Source organism: Parasteatoda tepidariorum, chromosome 5 (assembly GCF_043381705.1).
Source record: "Parasteatoda tepidariorum isolate YZ-2023 chromosome 5, CAS_Ptep_4.0, whole genome shotgun sequence".
Taxonomy (NCBI): Eukaryota; Metazoa; Arthropoda; class Arachnida; order Araneae; family Theridiidae; genus Parasteatoda; species Parasteatoda tepidariorum.
This window is the reverse complement of record NC_092208.1, coordinates 16,502,598-16,529,106: the sequence shown is the minus strand read 5'-3', so window position 1 is coordinate 16,529,106 and position 26,509 is coordinate 16,502,598. Positions and strand designations below refer to the sequence as shown.

At 27.7% G+C, this 26,509-nt stretch overlaps 1 protein-coding gene across 4 annotated transcripts in view; it reads right to left on the bottom strand.

Annotated features, from left to right (window-relative positions):
- Positions 1-381: 381 nt before the first annotated feature.
- The window catches only part of LOC107456958 (regulation of nuclear pre-mRNA domain-containing protein 2), a 27,706-nt gene continuing 1,578 nt past the window's right edge, over positions 382-26,509 (bottom strand). Inside the window, exons 2-12 of one of the 4 annotated variants that reach the window (XM_071181130.1) lie at positions 24,341-24,411; positions 22,020-22,075; positions 19,936-20,118; positions 18,903-19,032; positions 18,003-18,103; positions 16,179-16,231; positions 14,660-14,786; positions 12,824-12,999; positions 9,594-9,750; positions 4,248-4,391; positions 382-2,475 (exon numbers count right to left, since the gene is read on the bottom strand). In XM_071181130.1, coding sequence (XP_071037231.1) covers positions 803-2,475; positions 4,248-4,391; positions 9,594-9,750; positions 12,824-12,999; positions 14,660-14,786; positions 16,179-16,231; positions 18,003-18,103; positions 18,903-19,032; positions 19,936-20,089 — 2,715 coding nt within the window. In that variant the 5' untranslated portion in view covers positions 20,090-20,118; positions 22,020-22,075; positions 24,341-24,411 and the 3' untranslated portion in view covers positions 382-802. The remainder of the gene's footprint in view (positions 2,476-4,247; positions 4,392-9,593; positions 9,751-12,823; positions 13,000-14,659; positions 14,787-16,178; positions 16,232-18,002; positions 18,104-18,902; positions 19,033-19,935; positions 20,119-22,019; positions 22,076-24,340; positions 24,412-26,509) is intronic. The other 3 variants (XM_071181129.1, XM_043044817.2, XM_016074957.3) reach the window with 3 other exon arrangements.

The following is a 26,509-nucleotide window of genomic DNA, read 5'->3' as shown; positions in this document are numbered from 1 at the left end:
AAATTCATTGTTTTGATTCCTATTAAAGTTAATTTTTATAGTATAAAACAAATTAGTGAACAATAACATTATATTTTAAGTGCTTCGACTAAATAAAAATAGAACAAAGTTCATTTTACTAAACCCTGTTTTAATCAATTTCTGTTATTTTAATACCTTTTATTTTGCTTGGCTTGTTCCAATCAGCCTTAAATAACACTATATACAATAAGCCTTCACTACTCATTGTCGAAAACCGCCTGAGATAAATGTGGCTAAGAGAGCTGTTTATAATACACATATATAATTATCCTAAATGTATCTGGGTATTTTGTAAAAGTTAAATAGCAGGAATTGCTTTTAAATCGTGAATGCAACATGACGAATTGAATCACAAAAATATCAACTTCATAATATAGATTTTAATGTACAATAAGTATTTTTTTTACAATTTTGCTTGAAAAGCAGCATAATTTTACAATGAACGGTGCATAAAAATTGGAATGAAAAATTTATTTTAATTTTCCCAAACAATAAAACAACTGCACCAAGGTTGTTCAAAACATAACTTCTCATGCATATTCTACACATAACCATTTCCACAAAACAAATAACTGTTCTTGCATAGTGTACACGAAGCAACCACAAGCTTCGTTAAAACAAATTTACAACAAAACAAAAACAAATTTTGTAATAAATTTCTATGGTGAGAGAACAATGACAATGCAGATATTTTAGTACAGATGACATTTTTGGTAAAAAAAAAGGCATCCTTCAGAAAAATTAAAAGCAATAATTGCTTTCGAGGAATTTTTATCTACCTTTACCATCTACCTCCTCTACCCCTGAAAGACATTCGCTTGTTTTGCGGTGAACCAAAAGGCCGAGGAGCGTACGGGTAATTTCGCTTTTGATGAAAATGATTATCTTCTCTGTCTCTATGATCCCACCTCTGCCGCGGTTGAAACTGACGAGGAACAAAGTCTCTATTGTCGTTAAAGAATGGTCCGTTAGGCGGCCGTCCATGCCGAAAAGGCGGAGGACCCGGAGGATTTCGACGGTCATCGTGCCAGTTACTGTTATTGTCATTGAACCATTGTCCATTGGGTGGCCCTTGTCTTTGAGATTGAATAGTTTCAATCCTAGATAATGGTGGGTCCGTAACCGTGGAGATGGGGTTCATGAACATATTGTCTTGACCATTAGGTGGTGACATAACTGGCGGTAATGGGGGAGGTGGAGCAGATGTATAAAATGCTGGTAAAGATGTTTCAGGCTGTTTGTTAATGAAATAGTCTTCAGTGAGGGACCCTGTGTCAGGTTCTTTGTTGATGAAAAAATCTTCTGTTAGATGAGGTTGAGGTGGAGGTATAGAACCAGCTACAGAAGGGATATTGTTTGAAGTGTCGAACCAATGAGGGGCACCTTCAGTGAAATTCTCTTTGTCACTTTTGTATGCATCATCTGAGAGGGATTTGTTTTCTGGAAGACTTCCTTCATGTGAGTCATCAGTGACGAGAGTTATTAAGGTACTCAAGCGCCTTTCGGCAATCGGCCTAGGGACATCTACGGCCTCGGCGACCGGGTTGTCGGTCACAGGTGAGAGCGGTTCGTGATCAGGAGAAGGGACATCAGAATCGCTATCCTCACAAGGGTCAAGATCCATTTCCGTGTCAAAAATTTCTATTTCGGGATTGTATTCGTCTGTCGGAAAAGACTGCGCTGGGAAAAAGTTGTCTTGTGGATTAGAAGGCACTAATGATGGTATGAAAGATCTGAGTTGAGAACGACTCGAGTATGCAGGTACATTATTATATGATGTAGTTTGATATGAATTAACAGTGGTTGTCTGACTGCCAGCGACGGTTCTAGCAGGGGCAGATGTAGTCGATTGATGTGAGGTGTTAAAAAAGGTGGATGGGGATGATGAAATCTGTGGTGACTTAGACACTGATGGAATAATACTTTTAATGAAAGTGGACATTCCAGTTTGAGGTTCAAAAGGATCAGAAGAAAGAAATGATGGAAACTTGTCTTTCTTCTGACCATCCTCTTTATCTGCTGAGGCAGACTGGATCAAATTAGTAAGACCTTTCAAAATGTCTTTTGGACTATGAGTTTTATTGCTAGAAGCTAATTTTGAGAAAAATGCATGACCTGAGTGAGTATCTTCATCTTGAAGAGGTGTATTCTGTCCACTGTAATCATCTTTTACAGGGGTAAGGATACTAGAAATGGATGAAGAGTCTTTTTTGATACTAGCTTTTGGCTCAACGGTTTCGCCCATGTTGCTGTTGTTTCCTGATAAAGAATTAGTGCCAAATAGAGTATTCTGTAGACTAGCAGGTAAAGATGGCATATTTTGCATCAAATTAGAAAGTCGGCTGTCCAGGCTGCTACTGTCGTCTTTCTTCATTTCAGATTTTTCAGACAGAATTTTAAGGGAGTCTTTTTTGCTCGAAAAGGCATCCAACCATGAAGTCATTCCTTTATCCTCTATAAAAATGAATAAATTTTATGTACATTTAAAAAGGTGGAAGTATAGTTACACAATAAATGTTCCCGATTCTATTCAAGCCACAGACCATTGTTACACTTTAGTTTTACAAGTGGATCAATTTTAATTTCTCACAGTAGGAGCTTTATTAAAAAGAGAGAGAGAAATAAAGGTTGTTTGATTAAAGATTGAAAAAATTATTATTTGAGTCGAAAAAAGAAATGCTAGAAATATCAACTCCATGTGAGTTATTTTCAATTGAGGAATTATAATAATCAATGCAAGTACTCTTAAATATTTTATAAATAGAATAAATTAATCTTTCTATATAATTGTTACAAAAATAATGATTAAAAATGAGAATAACTTCAGTTTTTAATAATAACAATAATATAATAAATGTATTTTATAATTTGATCTGATTGACATTTAGTATTTTGGTCAAAAATACGAATGACATCCACAGAAATTATTTTATTATGTAGAATAATCTGAGCGGTGTTGATTAATTCCAATATTAAGAGAGTTACAGGTTTGACCAACATACAAATAACATTTCTAATTTTACAAACAGATTTGAAGCTATCGTTATTATGAAATATATTTTTTTGTCAATATTAAGGCAAGTTAGAAATCTTTTATCACCACACGCTTAATAAGAAGGAAAAAATTGGAGTAATGAATGCAATTTAAAAAAAATCTTTTGCTTTCAGAGTAGCAGGATGTCGATCCGAAGGTTCCTCTGAAATAGGCTCTTCGTACCGGGTACAATATGTAGAATAATTAAATATTTAACAAATTTTTTAACCCAGCATATTTAACAAATTTTTTTAAAAATAGGCTCATAGAGCAACGTCCCAAACACACAAAATTAGAAAACAAATTAAAAATGGAAACAAAATAAAAACGAAAGTAAGTTAATAGTAGATAATATTAAGAGCTAAAGCTGTATTAAATATAATCACTAAAACATAGCACAATAAAGACAAAAAGTATAAAAAGAAAAAAATTAATAAGTTTTACTTATTGCACATAAGCTGCAAGTATATAGCAAGCTGCTCATAAAATAAGTTAAAAATATAGAGAAAACGAGGATAATATTAAAGATTAATGAAAAGGGAAGAAGAAAAATTATTAAATTAAAATATTTATAAAATATGTATTTAAAAGGACGGGGGAAAAAAAGAAGAAGAAAGAAAAGATATAATCTCTTCTTTTGAACAAAATTTCTAACCGTGTTTTGTTCTGCTTTTTATGGGATATATTTTTTACTTAATGTATTCTGTTTAAATTTTTTTGTTTTTTTGAATGCTTCTCACTCAATTGTATTGATATATTTTACTTTGGCTATATTGATACAATATTAGAAAGCACCCCCTTTTGCAGATATAATCAAAAAGCTGATGTAGAGATTATATCTTTTTTTTTTCCTTTCCAGTTTTTAAATATATAGATATAGATTTTTTAAATATTCTATTTAAAAAATTTTTCTTATTATTATTTCATTAATCTTTAATATTTTCCATGCTTTTTCTATATTTTTATGCATATTAATAATGAGTTCTAGAATACATAATAAATATGAATACTTCTCCTAATTCCCACTTAAAAAGCAACAAAAGGAACATTGTCTAACAATTAATAAACAGGAAAAAATAATTAAAATTGTAATATTAATTTTAAAAAAAAAACCCATTTTCTATTTGAACAGCTAAAGGAAAAGATGGCAACTTCTAAAGCATGCAACATCAAAGTTAATGGAAAATGTTACCATGAGAAAAGAAATTAGAAAGAGTAGGTATCGGGTTGCCGACAGTCTTGGTGCCTGCTTCGTCATCCTCGCCAGATTCAGGCAAGTTCAAGCCTTCCGGAGAACCGACGGGGGATGGAGCATTTTCAAGGTCTCTCTCTAATGCTTGATTGTGAGAAAAACAATCAATTCAAGAACACCTTAACAGTTAGATACTTATTTAAGCACAATCAGTCAATGGAAGAATGTAACCATAAATCTTTTTAACCAGTTAAGTGTGTTAGTCCCGTTTACACTTTAGACTAAAGCTGATGTAGCGGTTCACGACCTTTTCGAGTGAAGGGCCACTTGCACTGCAGGTAGATTAACAAAGGGCCACAAGCATATTTATTGATGTTGGTGGCAAATATGATAATTTTTATACACATATTAGTGTCCTATGCACTAAATATTTTTATTAGTAAACTTAATAACATATTTGCAGAAAAATTAAATACCTTTAATTATTTGAATTAACTTAAAACTAAAAAAACGGATAATTTAAAAAAAAAAAAACTCTTTCATTTTTCAAAATAATTATTTTAACAAATATATATACATATACACATCAATATTGTAGGGGGGAGATATATAAATTCCAACAAAAAAGAAGCTTACAGAATGAAAGTACAAATAATATAAGCATTTTAGAGTAATATAAATTTGAATTTCATATTTTAATTTATGTTTAAACAAAAACCAAAGAAAAAGAATTGTTTTTTTTATTGTGCTCAGAAGTTCCTGCGGGCCACACACGAACAGTCGATGGGCCTCAATTGGCCCGTAGGCGGCAGATTGTGCACTCCTACTCTAATGCATATAACACGCACACTCGCTGTGTAAATTTACGATTGTCTATGAAAACTCAACATTTCAATAAAATACAATAGGACTATTATTAGATTATATGTTTCCTTTAAATTACCACTAGAATTAAGTATTTTATATTAAGCAGCAGAGGGGGCTCGCTGCCAGAAACACATCTCATATGTAAACCGTGACTTAGGAGGCGAGCGTTGATTTATTGATTTATGTAAATAATTAGCAGGGCCAAAGCTTATTTTTTTCACCGCAAGGCAGAGTTATAGACATTCTTGTACAGTAAAGTATTCAATCCAAAAGCTCTCCCTTCCTTGCCTTTGAAGCAGGGATGAAAGTAAGAAAAATTGGTTGTAAAACTATTTCATTTTGCTTATTTTTGTGGGAGGTAAAAGAAGCTTTTACTATTTTCGATTATAAACTATTCCTCACTATTTACTTTATCTTGATTAAAAAAAAGTGTTCTACATATGACTGTTAAAAGAATCTTGGTAGGAAGCTTTTCCTAAAATTTATAATAAGACTACTTTCCCTGCATTCAACATGCATACACGTCATTGCTTGATTTTAATTATGCACCCAGCGAAAGATTATTGAATTAAAGATTTTACACCTAACAGGATAAATGTAATCTATTTCTTTTTATGAGCCCCTATATAGTAAGCAATTTAGGGGTAGTTTTAAAGCATATTTCTGAACAATATTTCATTCAATTAAATTGTTATTATCATAATAATTAAAAGCCGACCGGCCTGTGTAGGGGGCAGGGAACTGTCCTTGCATCAGAAAGGTTCTGGGTTTGAATCCCGGGCAAGGCATGCATGTCCTTTCTCCTTTGTGTGTGAATGTGATCCGCTATAAACGGGTTGTGGTAGTGTGACATGGGCGACGCTGCTCCACCGCCGTGGCTTCGCCACAGGGTAATGAAGAGAGAGTTAGCAGTTCTGGCACTTTCTGTGGCCAATGGACAATTGTTCCAAGTGCCCGCCATTAAAAAAAAAAAAAAAAAAAAAAAAAAAAAAAAAAAAAAAAAAAAAAAAAANAAAAAAACTTTTTTTAAACAATTTATTGCACCAGTTTGCTTAAGACTTAATTTTGTAAAATCTTAACAAGATTTACTATTAATTATTTTAATTAAATCTAAGTAAAAATTTTTTTTATACACTTTTGCTACAAAGGCCGTATTGATGTCCTTTTACACCATTTATTTTAAATATTTAAACGTAGAGAATATTTATAAAAAATTAACATTAAGACATAAGTAACTAATAAACAGCCACTTATGGAAACATTAAAAATTAGAGTAAAAAATCTAAGCAAAATATAACTCTAAAAAATCTAATAAATAATTTTTAACTCCCGCATTTTTTTTACTTAAAAAAAAAGGCAAATAAAAATTACAATATTTGCACACCAAAATCTGGCTGTGTACCTGTTCACTTTAGAGTACTTGTCAATAATGTTGTACCCTCGTTAGCAGAATTTAGGGTGTCAAATTTCTCATGCAAATTGTAATAATAATATTCATGTAATAATTAGGAGAGATCATGTGGAAAATTTAACCATATTTTTGATGTGTTTTATAACAATAAACTTTTTTTTTTCTCTTTCCATATTTCTAACGAAATCCTGAAATATGTACGCCAAATTTCTTATTCATTGTTTTGAAACATAAACAACTGTGAACTTATAAGCGTAATTTTCTTTGCTGTCAAAAATGAAGAGTAAAATAAAACAGAATAATTTTAAAACAAAACAATACTAGTTAAAGTTTATTATTAGTAAGTATTTTAAAGTTTATTCTTGACATAAGTATTTTTATATTTCTATGTGAACTCACAGTAAAAAATCCTACAGTTAATATTTTGTTACTAGTCTTCCATACAGTTGTACTAAATAAGTATCTATAAAATTTAATTTTGAAAATAGAATATGAGCAAAGGCTTAATAAGAAAGAAAAAAAAAACTCAAACAAGCAGAAAAAAACAAATTGTAGCACATTTAACTGCAGATACTGAATTCTACCATGCCCTCTCCTCCTGTCTTAAGAAATGTTTAACAGCACAAAGGATCAACTAAGGAAAACAAAATGTAACATAAAACCTAGATATTCTACAAAACTACTCAATTAATTACATTAAAAGTTAAGAAAAAGAAAACCAGATGGTAGAAAATTCATACAGATTCAGAACTTCCCTCTTTACCAAACAAAAACAATCATTTCTTTCAAACTAAAGTTAAAAAATCATATTTTAAAATAATATTACACATTACTAAAATGTAATATATTTTTCATAAAATTTTTGTGGTACATATGAAAAATAAATGAAAAGTGTGAAAGTTGATGCAATGTAAAGTATATGCAGTGTAAAGTATATGAAAAGAGACTTCTTCTGCTCAAGAGATCATCGGTTATTAATAGAAAATGAAATAAAAGGAAGCTACAACATAGAATGGGAAAAGTCTAAAACATACAAGAGAAAAATGGCCTGATATGAAATGTACTCTAAAATTTAAAGCTTCTGATCTGAAGCTATAGATCTTAAATTTAATTGCTTAAAATCATAGTTTTCTTTACACCACTGAGAATATAAAGAGAAAAACCAGCAACGCGTTGATAAAAATAGAATTCTTATCGAAATGGTCTACAAATTTACATTTCTAGAATTTTTTATTTTTAATTTGCATGCATTTTTTGAGAAATTGGCTCTTTTCACAGTGGAATGAGACATAACTAGCTAGCAAGCAGAAAAAAGCATAGGGAATGTAATTCATGCATGTATTCCGAAAACGTGCAATTCAGTCCAACTTTTAAGTGTTGCTAAATTGCAGACTATTAACAGTCATAAAGCTAATATATTTTCTTTTCCTTAAGGCTCCTGCAAAAAGATTTGATTTAGTAGGAATCCAAAAAACATATTTGAATTGACTGTTAAAAATTTGCTAATGCTTAAAATCCAAATCACTCAAGAAATAAAAAAAAAAAACACATCAAAAAATGTAATTTTTGAGAAAATTGTGTCAATGGAGTTCGTTACAACAAAACTTATCAATTATCACACTGCAAGAAATAAGAATAAAAAAGAAATAAAAAGAAAACCATAACGATTTATTTCTTTCATATTTTATTGACAAATATATCTGTGTGTGTATTTATGTCAGCAAGTTTTGATGGCATGGCCAACTTTAAGAAAGCTGACTTTAAACTGCCTTTAAATTAGGATTGTAAAAGAGAGTTTTTTTAATCCAATCTAGGTGTGCTTTATTGGAGTTTTTAAGATATTACCTAGTTTAACACTTCTTGGGACAAATTTAAAATTTTAACTCAAAAGAGAAAAATTTTAGTTAAAAAGAAAACTTTCATAATAATCTTAGGATCTTAAATTAATTCCTTGCTCGACTAGAAATAAAAGCATAATATCGGATGGCCGAGAAAAAGCTGTTTCCTGTTTTATTTATTTGTTTTTAAATACTTAAGTTATAATTTAATATTTTAAAAAAAAATAAATAAGTCTTTTACAGGTCAACTAACTACATAACTACTGTTTATTTAACAATTTTCTTAATAGTTTTTTGAATTGTTCTTTAAACAATGTATTTAGAATAATTTTTGCTGGGAATTCAGCAATTAATAAAGTAAATAAAATAATTAATCATTCATGAAAACTATTATCAAATAAAAATTTAAAATGCAAAGCAAAGTTAACGTTAATTTCATATTATTCAGTATTTTCTCATTGCTTGAAATTTAATTACTTTTTTTATTTATTTCATTGTTTTGCAGCATTAAAACATTACTAACAAAATATTTTAATCCATCCATTTGATTATTTTATAAAACAAAAATATTTTTTTGAAAAGAATTAAAAAATTCTATTTTTAATATTTTCTCCTTAAATATGATTATTTTATTTGTTTTTGAAAACTTATTTACTAATTAGATTTACAAAAAGCTATTTCAGCAATTTCACTTCCTCAGTTAAAAACAAATAACATTAAAAAAAAGCTTAAATTATTGGTTAAAAAAAGCGATTTTTCTTGATGTTGAAGATGTTTTCTTGATGTTGTTGAAAAATTATTATAATAATTCAAAATTACATACATATTTATCTAAATACACTTAAGTTTTGAAAGTGGGCTATGTATATTTGTTTATTATGTATTGATATTTATAAGTCAAATAAAATATAATTGATATAAAGGCAGATTTTGATTATGTTTATAAAAAAACCCAGTTGATCCCCCCTTTTTTTTGTGGATGGGTCAAAAACTTTGTGGTGAATGAAGTGAGCATTTAAAAGCTTTCCGAAGCTCACAATTTAAATAATTATTTATAAATATTGCAGTACTTAAATATTATAAAAAACAATAATATGTAATAAATTCAAAAAGATGCAATGGTAGCTGATCCATCATAAAAATAATAAATTACTAAAGAATTAGATGACAATATTCTAAGAAATAAAATAAGTAAAGCAAAGAGAATAAAAGTAACAAATGTTAACTTACGATTCTCACTGGGTAATTTTAATTCCAATTCTTGGTCAGAGGTGGTAGGGGAGGGAGCATCCACAGACGGAGAGGGTATTGGACTAGGCAAATTAGAATGGATTTCCTCTAATTTTTTCTGAAGTTTATCTATTCTTGCACCAAAATTTTTGTAAGCCTATAACAAATTTTAAAAGCTAAGTTATAACTTTTTCTTACAAAAAAATTTTTTAAAATTATAATCTTAAAGTAAGTTTACTATAGATTTACAAGCATAATTGATTCTATAGAAAAGTTTCTGTTCCTCACACGTAACATCATGTTTCTTATATTTAATATAAAACAAGTTATTTATAAACATCAAACTAAAGCTTAGCAACTGTCATAACAATTAATATAATTAATTTTTATATTTTCGTATAAAAATATCTCTCTAAGTCATAAAAGTAATAACATATTCCATATGCAGGGTTGCCACAGAAAAAAAAAATGAACGAAATAACTGATTTTAGTAGCCTAAAAGATGAAAATGCTTGAATAAATAAGAACAAAATTTCTTCAAAAATATGATTAAAATTTTATAAAATGACTATTACATGGTCCATTTAGTCAAGTTGGTGCCAAATGTGATAATTTTTACATGAATGTTTGTGTTCTAGCAATAAATTTTTATATCAAAAAAATTAGTATATTAGCAGAAAATGACTAGAATTCATAAAAAAAAAAAAAAAGACTTTTTCATTAAAAAAAAATATACTATTTCTAAAAGTTTTCCCTTTTATCACTAATTGGTTTAGCAACTATATATATACACATTGTTAAAAGTGATTACTCAAATGTGAAATTCACGTATTGTAATATCGTATTAAAAGATGGATTTTTAAAAATTGTGCGGAATTTTGTAGCAATAATCATTGAAAAGGCGATCGAGAAACGAAAAAGATTTAATGGAATCTGTGCAAATTGAACAAATTAAAAAGTGATTACTCAAATTTGGAATTAATTTTATATTTTTTAAGAAAAAAATTCAATGTGTTTAGAAGCTCCTGCTGAAAAAAGAAAACTAAAAAATTTAAGGAAAAAAAAATTAAAAAAAAGCTAGGAGTACAGAAAAGTCTCTCAATAGTCTCCTTTTCCTGAAAATAATTGCTTTTCTTTCTAAGCCTTTTCAGGCAAAAAATTGCATTTTAGTAGCCCATGGTATTATATGTATGTATAATATATCCTGCATGTGTAATATTAAGATAAGTAAAAATAACATTTAAAGGCACTAAATTCATTAAGGATGATACTCTTTAAGGTTACCATAAATAACTACAATATTGGTCATAAAGAGATTCAAGCTATACAAATCTCAAAACTTATGATGCTCAAAAACATAACTGTTGAAATTGGGTGACTTAAGTATAACTTATCACTTGAAAAATCAATAGAAAGCCTGAAGGAAACGGAAATATACGATTCACAGCAAATTTAAAAAAAAAAAGAAAAAAGGAATATATTACTTTATTGAATTAGGAAATTTATCAGAGGTATTTGCAACATTAATAAAACTTATTTATAAATGACTCATTCACTCATAAATATCTAACAAGCTCATTTATAAATGATTATTTTGAAAACACCTTCATATTGACATTCTTTGTTACTCATTTTAAAACTTTTTTTAAAATAAATTATCTAATTCTCTTTAACCATAGCAAAATTTCATAAACAGAATGCAGGAAACCATACATTTAAATTTTTTACGCACCTTTTTCAAATTGTCAGCTCATTCGTACTTTTTAAAAATTTTATTTAAATGCTAATAAAAATGTTTAACAATAGTACTTTGGTAACATTTGCTTTTGTCTCTTGATGAAAAAAATAAAATAAATAAATAAAATGTATAAATTATATTTTTGTAGCAGCTGCAAAAATAGTTAAAATCTGATGCTTTTACTTTATATTCCATACAACTAATCTTACATCTGTAGATTAAGTATAAAAAATAAATAAAAACAGATTTTTTAGATTTATAAGTATAATACTGCATAGTCAAACAAAACATTTAGAGTTTATTTGATCAAAACACAACAGTAACAGGCAAAGATTTAACTATTTATGTTAAAAATATGATTTTGAAGAATAAATAATAAGCAACACCAACACATTAAATTCTTATAAAAATAATTCAAAAGTGGAAAATTATAACAGCATTGGAAAACTGAACCATAGCAATGTGACAAACTTAAAATCAAAATTTAAAATTAGCACATTAGTTTAGGTACAGAAAAAAGACGATTTAATAAGCTAAATAGAAAATATTTAAGGAATCTATAAGCAAATTAATTTCTTATTGTTTACTCAGAATCACTATTTCATTTCATTATGATATTTTCATATATTATGTGAAAGAAAATCACATTTTTTTTTATTTTATTCATAAAATAAATTTAAAAAACAAACAAATACAATGAAAAATATTAATCAACAATAGAAAAAAATTTGTAAAAAAAACGAAAAAACCAGAAGAAAAAAAACACTCCTAAAATGTTAGGTGTAAAAAATATTTTAAATACTTTAAAAAAGACCTGAAATACGAGCAAGAAAAAAGTGTTTGCAGGAAGCTTAAACCATAGCATATATCTTTAAACGTTTTTAATAAAAAACATCAGGCTGAATTTTTTTTTTAAATTGTGCAAACACGAATCTTGTTATGTGATTTTTAAATCACGTAATAAATATTTTCGACAAGAGAGATTTTTTGATCATGCAAATACAAATCTTGGTGTGAGCTTTTCTGTTTTGACAGGTTGAGAGTACAAATACCAATATGTTATTTTGAAATCGCATGAGTCTCGATGTGAGATTTTTAAACCATGATTATGAATCATGATGGGTAATTTTAAATTGTGTAACAGATCAAAATGTGTAAAGTTAAATCTTGTAAATATGAATTGCAACATGTGAATACAAATGACAATGGATAATTTTAATTTGAGTAATTATGAATCACAATGTGGGATTTTAAATCACTTTTGTTTAAATAAGAAAAAGCAACAAAAAAAAAGGTCTTTGAGAATTAAAAAAAAAGAGAAACCTTTTTTGAAAAGGCTGAATTTTTCTCTTTATTTAATTGAAAACAAAAACGGAATTTTATTAAAAGTGAGAAAAACTAATACTTTTTAATAAATTACTTTTTATGGAATTAATGACAAATGTTTTAAAAAGGTTCCAATTTTTCAGGCATGTGACAAAAATATACTCACATTAGCAACTATTTTTGCTTCTCCTTTTTGTGTGTCATAATAGATTTCACTTTGTTCAAGTAACAGAATAAGTTCAGCCCGCTCAGTCATTTCTTTTTCTAAGAGCTTAATCAACTCCTCCAGGCGAGTGACACTGTCATCAAAGTCTCGTTTAAACTTTTGACCATGGATTCGATCTAAAAGTGTTTTTAATATAACTGATAAATCTTTATTTCATAAAACTAAAAATGTATTTAATATTACTAAACATAAAAAATATCAGTAAAAAATATATATGCATAGATTAATAAAAAATATACATGTTGACTGCAATAAATCTAGCCCAACCAAAAATATTTATTTCTTACATACATACAGACGTTAACCATTTATTTATTTAGAGAGCAAAAATATCTACTCAGACACATTTTAACATCTTAAAAACTTTTTAACCATTTTTAAAATTTTAGATTAGATTGATAAAACCAACAAAATAAAATTCTCAATAGTATAACTTCTGTTCATCTTGAATTAGAATATAATTGCTTCAGTTCAAGCAACAAGTAAAACAAATAACAAGACAGATTTAAGACTTCAACCATGTTTAACGTAAATGTTCAAGGCCTGCTTATAGCTAAGTCGGTGGGTGGCTGTTGGTGCTTAGCACCACCTAATAGTGCTTTTACCTCTAATCTAGTCAGAAAGTTACATAGATATGGAAGCATTACATAGGCAATTGAATACTTTCCCACACCAAAAGCTTCTATTTTAAAACAAGAGGTGAATTTTAGAGGCTTTCAAAGATTTCTTCCTCAAAATTGTACAATATAATAATTAATCATGAGTACAGGAAAAGAATTAATAAATAATTTTTTCCAATCAATAAATGCTCCAAGGGTCTAAAAAAGGCTGAGCTTCTTTCATAATAGTACAATGCAGAGTTTTTTTTACCTTTTGTCATAATAAAAAATATTTGGAGATGTCATCAAATGTTGCTCAGCCAACTTAGTTGCCAAATTATGATAAAATTGTTAAATAAATTGCGCAAATTATTATAAAATATATTTTACTGCAACAAGGGTTGGCAAGATTTTGCCGCAGGTGGAAAAAACCAGTTTAAAAACCGGTAAAAACCGTCCTGGCAAAAACAGGTTTTTGCCAAGCAAAGTGGCAAAAACCTATATTTTCCGAGAGGATAAAAACACATTCTTGATACAAAATTATTCCTGAAATTGAAATATATACTATAAATATATATAATAAAAAAAAATTAACAAAATTATTATTCCATAATTAAATCATAATGTATTAATATTTCATTTAAGTAAGTGTAAGATGAGTATAACTAATACCACCCGCCTTTTTTTGTGTGAAGTCAAGGGGAACTGGTTTGTGAGTTAAAAGGATCAAGGGAATTTAAATTGTGTGGTTTTGTTTGCATTTTAAAATAATATTGAGAAATGAGGTGACTATCAAAATCTATCTAATAAAACATTCATCTTAGCTTTCTTATGTCTCTCTTATGTATCAAAATTATTATTCCTTATGATTGATTTAAATTTGTTTCAAGCATTTTGTAATAGTATTTAATCAGCAATTTAGATAATTTGGTTTCTGCCGGTTTTTACCACTGTCCTGGCAAAAAAACCTTTTTGCCAGCAAAAACTCTAACCCTGACTGCAACTAACATAAAATTAAAATAAATGAAAAAGAGCACAAACAGTAAATCCATAAACTTATTGGAAATGAAGGAAGTATACATCGTCAAATGAGTTGAAAGAAAGTTTTCAAATTGCTTATTTTTTTTTTTTTTAAATTTAAAGATATATTAAAAAGGGTACCATAAATATAACCCACCTTTGAATTGTTGAACTATTTCAGCATCTGTTGCCTTAAGTTTACTCAGATTTATACTTTTCATCTTTTTATCTATCTCCACATCAAGTTTAGAGACATTTCTTATTTTATTGATAACAGAGTCAGGCTAAAATAAATAAAAACATGACATTTAATTTATCATTCTTATAAGTTATGCAACAGAATAAGGACTTACAACAGAAAAACTTGTCATTGATTTTAACCTTTCAATTATTAGTACACAAAAAAATATATCATAAATTAAAACTGGGTTAAAGTTTAAACAAAAATTGATGATGATGTAAAAAATCAAAAACTTGTATTTTTCTGAAAAGTTTAACTAACATACAACTCAGAGTTAAAACAAATAAAAAAACTTATGCTTAAAATGTAGAATTTTTAAAAATTTTTTTTAGAAACAAATGACAATACCAAAAGTTCCTAAATGTATGCAATATTTTTATACTTTCCTATATGTTCCATAATGGAATGATCGTAAGGTATAGTTCCCAGTAGATCACCTAAATCTAGCATCACTGGCTGCGGTCAGTGTGCAGGTGGGCAAATGCTTAGATCAGTCTTAGTGATCAATGGGGGACCAGTAAGGACCAATGATGGCGCTGTATAGGTCCTTGTTAAACTGTTCTACAAAAAAGTGCTCAATTTTGTGCACAGGTCATCAGACTATCAAAGCTGGTAAGCCAGCTCTTTCACAGGGGATCAAAATTATGATTGCATATCTGCAGATAATTTTCAGAGATGTTTCCCACATCGCCGCCAAAATCACACTGTGCAGCTTTAGTGTGACATAAAAGAATTCTTTTCTCACATAAATTATACAAAAAACAAAAAAAAGGAAGAGATAGAAAGTATCTTCATATTTTCCTTATAAGTATAATTTTACACTGATATATTTTTTGCTTATTTAAGCATAAATTTTAAACTAAAACGTCAAACAACTATATACTCAATCAAAGGACTAAAAATAATGTTTCTGACATTGAGTAAAAAACTTAAATCATTCTGACATTTGAACTACTTTGCACAGATAACATAATAAAACTTTTTGAAAGAAAAACACTGGAGAATATTTCAAAAAAGAAATTAAATTTATACATTTTAAATTCAAGAAAATGTTGTAGACCTTTAACTAAAATCTAAAAATTACATATTATGACCAAGTTATTACTCCATCAAAAAATTCTAAAATCAAAATTTGGTACACAAATTTTATGGTAAATAAAAGCATTAAACGGCAAAAAAAAAAAAAAAAACATTAGGAAACATGTTCAGAATTTAATACATTTAAATTCTAAACAGTTCCATAAATTCATGTAAATCAAATGGCTCATCAAAAATTTTCATAAATGAAAGCTTTCGTACAGAAAATGTTATAAATAATTAGAAAAATTTGATAGTTCAGATACAATAATCTGACTTACATTTAAATTACAACACAAATTAAGTTTTTGTATGAGTTTTTCAAAATGCATTAATAGACTAAAAAATTAGCATTTACCTTAAACTGTGCAAGTAATTTTGCTGGTGCAGATGCTGGAACTTTACTGTTAGCTGAAAAAGGATACCATCAATAGTTAAAACAAACAACATGAAACAATGATCATAGCTGCCAAAATGAAATGGTAAAAAAAAGCATCTTTTATACACATAAGCATGTTAATTTGCAAAATATTTGTAACTGACAAATAAACTTTTCTGAAACGTATTAAATATTTCGTCCCATAAAGGAATAATTAAGTTTATAATAAATTATAATTAAAGAATATATATAATTAAGGGGAAAAAAACATGTCTTGTTCAATGCTTTTCAGAAATTTTATACAATTCTCAAAAATCTACAGAAATTTGAAAAATACCTAATTAAAAAAGTAGCCTATTGGAAAATTTAATACAGTAGCTAGTATTAAATAAATAATTCCAAAAAAAACTGAAGCGATAAGATATTACCTGATAAAAACTTCATTCGACTCAAAAATTTATTTTCTATTTTTATACTTTTGAAGCGAGTGAAGTTTTCAATCAGGTAACAGTCAAGGTTGGCAAATTTCTGCCAAGATTGTTAAAGCCACTGGTAGAAACTGGTTAAAACTGGCATGGCAGAAACCCTTTTCAGCCACATTTGTGGCAGAAATTCAGAAAATGACATAAAAGTAAGTACTGAGTTTGACATACAATGGATAATTCATAGAAAAAAACAATTAATTGTTAAACAACGTACAATTTACAAATATTTTAACCACTGAAATTGCTGTTTACATTCTAACCAATTATATTGCCTCTAACATACAGTAAAGATTAAAACTGCTACTTTTATAATAATTGGATTGTTGTCATGCAAATTATGTCTGTAAGAAAAAAACTATTTGAGAATAGCTCTATTCAGTTAAAAGATAATAATTACTGACTTTCAGAGTTTAATATAAAACTAAAATCTAGCATTTATATTTATTATTACATTACTTTATTCTTTATTTAACATAAATATTTGATATACTGCACTCTTTATATTGAATGTAAACAAAATAATATAAATTTACAAACAATGAATCAAAAAGTTTGTTACAGTTACANTATACTGCACTATTTATATTTAATATAAGCAAAATAATACATATTTACAAACAATGAATTAAAAAGTTTGTTACAGTTACTTCAGTTTACTTAAACAAAATGTTAATAAGCAATTACTAGAACTAATATAGAAATTTTTTTAGTTTCTGCCAGTTTTTAGCTGTTATAACCAGTTTCTGCCACTGGCATGTAAAAAACCAGTTTCTGCCGACAAAAAGCCAACCCTGACTCTAATAAAACGCAAGTTGTCGAGAAAAATAATTTTTACAAAATGAATTGTCTTGAATACATTATCATTAGTTCAAAAATATTTGTCAAACCTTACCTAATTTAGAAAAAGTTGAAGTTTCAGTGTTTTCTTAAGGTTTCCTGCCATCTTCATCTCTATCTATTAGTAGCAGACACTAAGCCACCCATCCACGTGAAAGAAATCNTTTCCACCTGCGGCAAAATCTTGCCAACCCTGCTTTATTCTTTATTTAACATAAATATTTGATATACTGCACTCTTTATATTGAATGTAAACAAAATAATATATATTTACAAACAATGAATTAAAAAGTTTGTTACAGTTACATTTTTCAGTTTACTTAAACAAAATGTCATTAGACAATTACTAGAACTAATAGACATTTTTTTAGTTTCTGCCGGTTATAACCAGTTTCTGCCGGCAAAAAACCAACCCTGGTAACAGTAGGTATTATCAAAAAATAATTCAGACAAAACAATAGCATATAAATAGAGAAATTACCCAAAATAGCCCTGAGATCTGCAATAAATTCAGGAGTGTAGACATTTCTTTGTTCCCAAATATTGAAAACTCGTTGGATGGAAGGTCTAATGCTGTCATCTCTACAAAAGGGCACAAAAGAGTTTAATTACAAGTTGGGAAGGTTTTAGAAATAAAGATATAATCCATAAACCTAATCTGTCTAAAACTGTCTGTCCTCAGTTAGATCATGCAATAGATGTATTTTAAAAATGCTAAAGTTTAAGAAATTAAGAAAAATATTAACAGATCATACTAAATTAACAACTTTTAAACTAAACTATAATTACTAAAAGGATTTTAACTTTAGAAATAAAATATTCAAAATTAAATTATAAACAGTAAGTTTTATATTCATAACACAAAACAGTTAAAAAAATTTTAAAATTAAATTTAAATTAAAATAATCTTAATTTGTTTTAAATATGCTCTCAATTGTGGAACCTTAAAAGATGTCGAGCTTTTAATTTTATGCTGAACTTTAAATTTTAACAATGTAATTTTATAAATTTATTAAATTAAAGTCAAATAAAATTTAATTATAATTCCACTTATTTATGAGTGTTGACATTGAAAACCCTTTTAAAGCACAATTAATACATGAATTTCAGTTTCTCATGACACTGATATATAATTTTGAACAGTTCTAGACATTAAAACCATCTGTTAAAAGCCAGTTCCCCAAAAACACAGAAAATGCCGACTGGCCCTTACTTACAGTAACAAAATTAATTTATTTAACAAAATAAATGTTAAGTCATCATAAAAAACAGAACAAGGAATTTTAAAAATTTTATAAGAAAAAAAAATTAAAAAATTTTTATATTTTAAAATTTTATAATTTTTTTTCAAAAATTTTATAAATTAAGAATTAATTTATACCTAACTAACAAGGTGGCTTCTCTCAGAACTTCAGCAAAGGAATTCACAAATTGCAAGAAACCTTTTCTTTTACTGTTCTGCACAACATCATTTGCTAGGTAAAATAAGGTCAATCTATGGCTGATTTTTGCTGGAAAAAAAGGGCATAAAATATTATTTTAAATGTGTGATGTAGGATTTTCATTGCAATGTAAAGAGAGAAAAAAAAACAATAAAGAAAAATAAACAGACGATAAGTGTACCTTGGAAACAAAAATCTAATTTTTGAAGACAGCAAATTTCAGATTTTATAAAACTTTATTTTATAATTATAATCTATAACTATCAGATAATTTTTCGACTATTAATAAATAAATAATAGCTAAAAACTATTTTTACGTGGAATGATCTTTAGATAAATGCATTTTACAATTGAGTGTAAACGTTTATTGATCCCCATAAAATATGAATCCCCCTTATAATATAGATATCCCCTTATAATAAAGATATGACAAAATAAGTAAAATTAACATTAAGGGGTGCAAACTTTGGACTGCTCTCCTGACCAAACTATTGAGACCATATTTCCCTGATTGTCGTCACCTCTTATATTTTGAGGGTTAGATCGGGGAAAAAAGTATGTTGATTTTGAGAAATTTTGTCATTGTGTCTGATTTCATAAACTTTGTCTGTATTAATTAGCATACTTAAGGTCACCCAAATGAACCATTAAGAGTGAGTCGCTAGTACACGAAAATCTAATCATTATAGTAAAAGTTATTTAGGGTGATTCTTTCTTTTTTTTTTAATCTTGTACACTGTGCATGTTCCATACACTATAGCGAAATTGAATGTACAACCATTATTTAATCCAATATTGCTGTTTAAATTTTTTTTAAACAATAACTGTAACAACAAGACATTTAAAGTTGAGACACAAGTAAATCTACTATATATCTCCAAAAGAGGACCAGAAAAATTTGCATTTTCTTCTAAGTTTAAATTTATCAGCACAAAATAAACCAATATTTGGAAAAATTGTAAAAATTTTAACCTTTCTGCAGGACTTTCATCCAAGAGCCAACAATCTTCTGATGATGTGCTTTGTGATGCAAAACCCACAGTGAGAGTGTCTGTATGCTATCCTGAGTGTTAGTTGCTGTCTGGAATTTTTTCTCCAGATTTGCCTCAGACATTGAGCTTGACATCTTCCCTTTTGACTTCAGCAAACTTTTATCTAAAAGGAAAATGAACAAATAAACCTCTGCAATAATTATAAATCTTTAAAAGTGATTCTGCTAGATTTTCGAAATTACAGGTCCTCAGTACCCTGTGCTTCGGAATTTCAGGGTCTTATTTAACAAAAATGTGCCCTGTTTAAAATACAGTAGGGAACCAATTATCCGGAACGATCGGGACCATCGCTATTCCGGATAACTGATTTTTCCGGTTTTCTGAATCGCTACAAAAAGCCGTATTTTTATTATTAAACCCAACTAAAAGAAAAAAAATATTTGGAAATAATTTGAAAAAAATAGAAAAAACGATGAAGTAATACAGTAATGATTATTTCCAAAATGATGGTAAGGTAAACATCTATCAAAAAAGAAAGAAAAATCCTAAAATCGTATAGGGAAAAAAAAATTTTATAAAAAAATTTTGGGAAAATTTATCGAAGTTCGTTCCGGTTTTTTGGTTTTCCGATTTCCGGATAACGGGTTCTGTACTGTAATACAGATCCCCACTTTATGTGTAAAAACTTATTAATTTATAATTAGGCGATTGATTATGATTAATTAATTCAGTTATAATAATTCATCCAAGACTTAAAATCAAAATTTCCATATAATTTCAAATCATAAATATTTTCTCCTTCTGCTTGCAATGAAAAGAAGTTTCACTCAATTTTGCCTTTATAGATATGCGGTATTATTTTTCCCCTTTCTCCACCCCCACCCTATTTTTGGTGATGGGGAAATTACACATCCTGGGAAAGCAAGAACTATTTTTTTCACACCCCCTTAGGATTCTCAGTATATTTGACACTCTATAGCGGTTAAGCAGAATAGCTGGCTTAGTAAAAAAAAATTTAAAAAAGATTTGATAGTAAAAACTCTACAGAGAAAAAGTTTTAAATAAAAAAAAGCAAAGTTGCACTACATATTAAGGTTAATTACAACAATTGGGTATTCAGAAAAGAGAAACTCATAATAGGATGGCTTATAAAAAAATTATACTTCAAGAAATTTTGAACTTTATAGACCCTTGTTTACCAGATAGTTCCATAAATTAAAGATTTATGAAAGCAAAACAGATAATAGGCTGTCTCGCAAAAAATATGCTCAGATTTCAAACAATTTTAAACTTTTGTAGTTCCTCATTTACCAGTTAGTTCTAACAATTAATCATTCATAAAAGCAAAAAAATTATAGGCAGTCTCACAAAAAAAAATAGAAATTAAGAACTTTTTTAGATTCTTTTTACTCTTATTGTTGTTTTCTTTAGATGCATGCAATTGTCGGAAAGTAAAAATCACTATTTAAAAAAAATAAATAATAATAATAGATGTTCTCAATCAGTATTGTACCAAAAGAAATTTTGAACAAAAATTCAAAGCGACATTATGGAAATTCTTTCACTTTATAGGCCAATCATTGTTATCTCTTTTAATACAATTTTTTCTCAATGATTGCATTGCGCTTTCTTGGGTAGATATAAAAAAAGAAAGTGACATACATGTGAAGTGTACCAGCAACTGTCTAAGCAAAATTAAATTTTTTAAAAAGATAAGTTAAAGTATAGCAAATAAATACGACATTTTACTTATTTTACTCCTAAAGTGTATAAAATAATTCTTAGAACTTAGTGCAAAGCTGCAAATAATAAATTCTATTAACCCATTGACTGCAAATACCTCACATTCTCACGGAGGTGAAATTTTGAGAGCTACTTATAATGACAAACATCTTACTAGCATGTTACTTGTTTTTCTATTCACTCTACGTTAAGAAAAAATAACATAATCCTCCTGCAGTCAATGGGTTAAAGGGGTCGTATTTGGCAAGTAAGCCATACATAGTTGACTCCCATCTTAAGTTAAATAACTAATTTAGATATCAGGCCAAATACTTTACTTACAAAAATATTAATTCCAAATGAAAGTAATACAGCATATCGGGAAGACATTTTAGCACCTAAAAAATAAAAAAAAATCATTCACTGAAAAAACGCTCTAGCCATCAAATTTATAATACGTTTTCCTTAATTTCCTGAAATGAATACATTAACAAAAAATTTTTTGCAGCTGATTTAGGTTCTTCCTACATGTGCCCATCAAAAAGTCACTGACCAGTGGAATCGGTGGTTTTCAGCCATTAATTTTTCATGTACAGAATCATATATATATGACAACATTGAAATTTCTTTGACATTTAAAATGACCACTACTAAATACCTAAATCTTTTCTTTTTTTTTTACTCTTTAAGCATTTCTAAAAACAATTTTAAAATGTTTTTTGATAGAAACGAGAAATAAAAGTAGAAAGAAATCTCATCTTTCCTCTCTTTCAACAAGTTATTGTGAAACTAAATCTTCTCTCAGTAAAAGAAAATGTACAAACAAAAGTAAAAGAACATAATTCAAATCAGAAATGCTGTAAGCAAAATTTTTTAGTAGTACAATTGCAGGATGATAAGAAGGCAATAAGGGCTAGTTTTAATTTAAGAAAAAGTTAGAGCATTGAGTAATCAATTTAATTGTATCAATATATAACAAAGTATAAGATTCGAGTGTAATAATTTTTATTTAGTAACGATATCAAAGTGTTATTTTATTTAATAGTAAATCCATGCATACTTTTATTAATATTATATACTTATCTAGAATTAAGCAGTATATGCACCTTAAAATTGCGCTTATTTGAATTTCATTTATGCTAACTGTATATACTGTGCTGTTATACTTCTGATCATTTATAGCTTGTTTGGAAAATTGGCATCATTTAATCATATTTCACAAAAATATTTATATATAGATTATTGTGTAATATGATCCAATAAAATATTTATATAAATAGAAAGACTTAGATAGCAAAACTTCAGTTTTAATTAAACAAAACTTATAACTTTGCAGAAATGAATTAGTAATTAATCACTTGAAAAGCCCTGTTAAAAAAATCCAAGTTATCAGCACTTGATCTTTTTATCAATTCAGGGATTTACAATGGGAACTTGTTGTCTTGGCTGCTTCTTAACATGCTCAGAAATACATCAAAACATTGGATCAAGATTTAAAAAAAAAANAAAAAAAAAAAAAAAAAGAGGAAAAATGATGGGGGGAAAAAGAAGCTGAAAATAACAAATGAAAGGAAGAATTTCATGGTCTGAATCAACACAGCTTGATCACTCATCACAAAAAGTGAGATTTTTTGTTTAATAGCTTTGAATGAACGAAGAACCTGGAAAACCAAGCCAAGAAAAGTTTTTTACACTTCTCAGTCAAAAGAGATCCCATAATAAAAACGCCCATAAAGTGAAAAGAGAATTTCAAAAAAAGATAAACAGAAATTTTTTCTTCTTCACAGTTCTAAAATGCAATTATAACATTGAGAATCCGGGCTTCTCCTTACTGTACTAGAAAAAAAACAGTAAAAGAATTAAGCCTGTAAGAAATACTTCGTTAAAATGTTGCGCTATAACTAAAACGGAAAAACAGTAAAAACGAAACAAAAATTCTCAGTTAAAAAAAAATAAATAAAAAATTTAAGAAAAAAAAAATCAGAAGTACAAAACTTATGGTTCAGTATAAAGTAATCTAGTTAAAATTCTTCTAGTTTTGCTTTTCCATTCGTCTTTCTGAACATAAATTAGTCTTAGAACTTAACAAATATGAGTAAAAACTGTCTATAATTATATATAGTAAAAAAAAAAAAAAAAATTTAGATTATTCTTTTAGACTAAGTCTACTCAAATCCCCCCCCCCCAAAAAAAACCTCGTCCAAACATACTTTGCTGAATATTTGGATAAATATCTGGCTAATTATTTAGGCAAATGAATAGAGGGTTGAATATTCATTACACCTCTATTTCTGAGACTTAATTAAAACTTTTAAATGAAAATGAAACTTTATAAATTACAACGTAAATGCAAATTTAATGCTATGTAAACAGTTTATGCTACATAAAAAAATTAAATTTTATATAAAAAAATTACATTTTATATATAAAAAAACAGTTTATCATTAATTTTATGAACTTAATTACACCACTAATATTCTTTCATTCACAAAATATTACTATACTAATCAAGACTTAACGCACATTGCAGCAACAACTTTTTTAGTGGGAATAACTTTAACAGAATATGAAATTCTGAGAATTTATTTATTAAAAAGTTATTAATGTCTCAGTAAGGAAAAAAATAATTTAAAAGCTACTTTAAATATCAAAATAATAGTTACCTCTTTTCATCATAAGGCCAGGTTATTGCATGTTTATACAGTTATTATAAAAAATCAAACAAATGTTTCATCTGTAACATAAATAAAAACAGATATCAATAATTGAATAGAGAGAAAAAAAGACATAATTCAATTAACAGTAAAAACAAATATCAGTGGGTTTTCTTTGAAATAGGAATCGGCAGACGAAGCTCCAATTCAGTTCCAAAATTTTTGTATAACTGTTGATTTTTGATACTATCTAAGTTTAACCTCAAAATTCTTAATTTTTGTAAAAATCTTGAAATTTCAAAAAAGTTTTGTTAGAAAATTAGTCATAACAACACAAATTAAAAACTTCACGAAGAATCACAATTCCTTAATATTCAATTCATCATTCTCACAATTTACTGACACAAGACTCAAAACTCTAAAAATGATTTCTCAGAAATTTGATGACCGCTGTGTCTAGTTTAACAGGTTCGAATAAAGGCGGAAAAGAAACTTTAACAGCTCCAGAAACAACTTTTGCACTTAAATTTAATAATCTGTGTAACAGCTTTAACTTTATAGGTCATATTTTTCTATCGTATATGTATATAGTTTTGTACCATATTTATGAGAATGGTTTAATAAGTTTAAAAGAAGTTACATGATAGAAAAAAGCTGCAAACCTAGAATCAAGAATATAAGCAAGATAAGACATAATAGAAATGTAACAAACAGGAAATGCAGTGTTTTCTATAGGGGGGTATACAGAAAATTCTAGCATCATGCCACAATTTTTTTCATAATATTTAGTCCCTTCACATGATTAAAATTACAATTGGAAAACATAATTTAGATTTCTTCCCCTTTAACTCGGCATTTTGTATTACAGCAACATTACTCCCATTAAATTATAATTTAAAATTTCTCTGTTAATTTATCAATTGCTTATAGGTACTTTTATATTTAGAATTAAAAAAAATAAAAAAAACACATTTTTTTCTATTTATCATTGAAAAAAAAAAAACATTTTTGATACACACAATAAATGTATATTTAAGTAAGGAGCACAATTAATGATTATTTTCAACATGAGGGCATATTTCTGTATAATTTTGAGAAGACTGCAACAATATATACAGATAATAAATTTCTTTTTTTTTTCATGACGTAATAAAAGAATTGCTTAGTTAGTGCACAAAAAGCAAGGCAAAAAGAGCTTAAAATTGTGGTTGTCATTAATTTAATTAACATTCATAAAGCGTAAAAATAATAATAAATTAAAAAATAAGTAAGGTGATCATAACTATCTCTTAGCTATATTCGAGGTAAAGAAACTTAAAATTCTTTCCTGTAATAAGTTTTAATCAATTTGAAAAAGGTTCAGTTCTAAGGGTATTTCTGGATCAGTACATGTTTGTCCAAACTATCATCATCAAGGGGCCATAGAGTTTTTTTTTATTTTTTACTTTCAAACTTTTTTTTAAAAAAAAATTTGCAGTGGTTTGCTTAAAGAAGATAATGAGATATACTCTTAGAAATAATTTCCTTATGCAATGTTTTTTTTTAAATAGTTTTTCGATACCACAATCTGGTTTCACCAAAATTGTTAGACTTTTTTACTGCAGAAACCTATACAGAAATACGGTTTTGAACAGCACATACGGCAATTTAAAGATTCAAATTATTATGTAATACAAAACTCAATTTACAATGATGCATTTCTAATAATTATATTTTGCATATCGAAAAAATAATATATATATCCAAGTGGAAATTGAATATTACATGCATATGTCTGAAGTGGAATATTTCCCAACCACACCTTATGCGCCAACTGCCATCATTGAGGCGCCAAAGGGTATATTGTACTTGCAAATAATTAGAGAAAAATATATGTTATAATTTCTTCAGGGAGTTAGTCAGAAGTTATAATACCTAGGCCCCTGTGGCAGAAATTTTTTGGACTTTCTGCAGCAAATCCCTCTAGCACTAATATCTTCTGCAAAATACTTTTAATAATAACAAATTTACATGTTACTAATTTAAAGTAACAGAACTATGTGTTCATGAAAAAAAACATTTATTTAGATAAAAGATAACTCAAATGCGTGATTTAAAACTTTCCAGTGCATAATTTTTAAAAAAATATTGGATCTATTTTATTTCAAACAAATTCAAAAAAAAAAAAAAAAAGCAAGA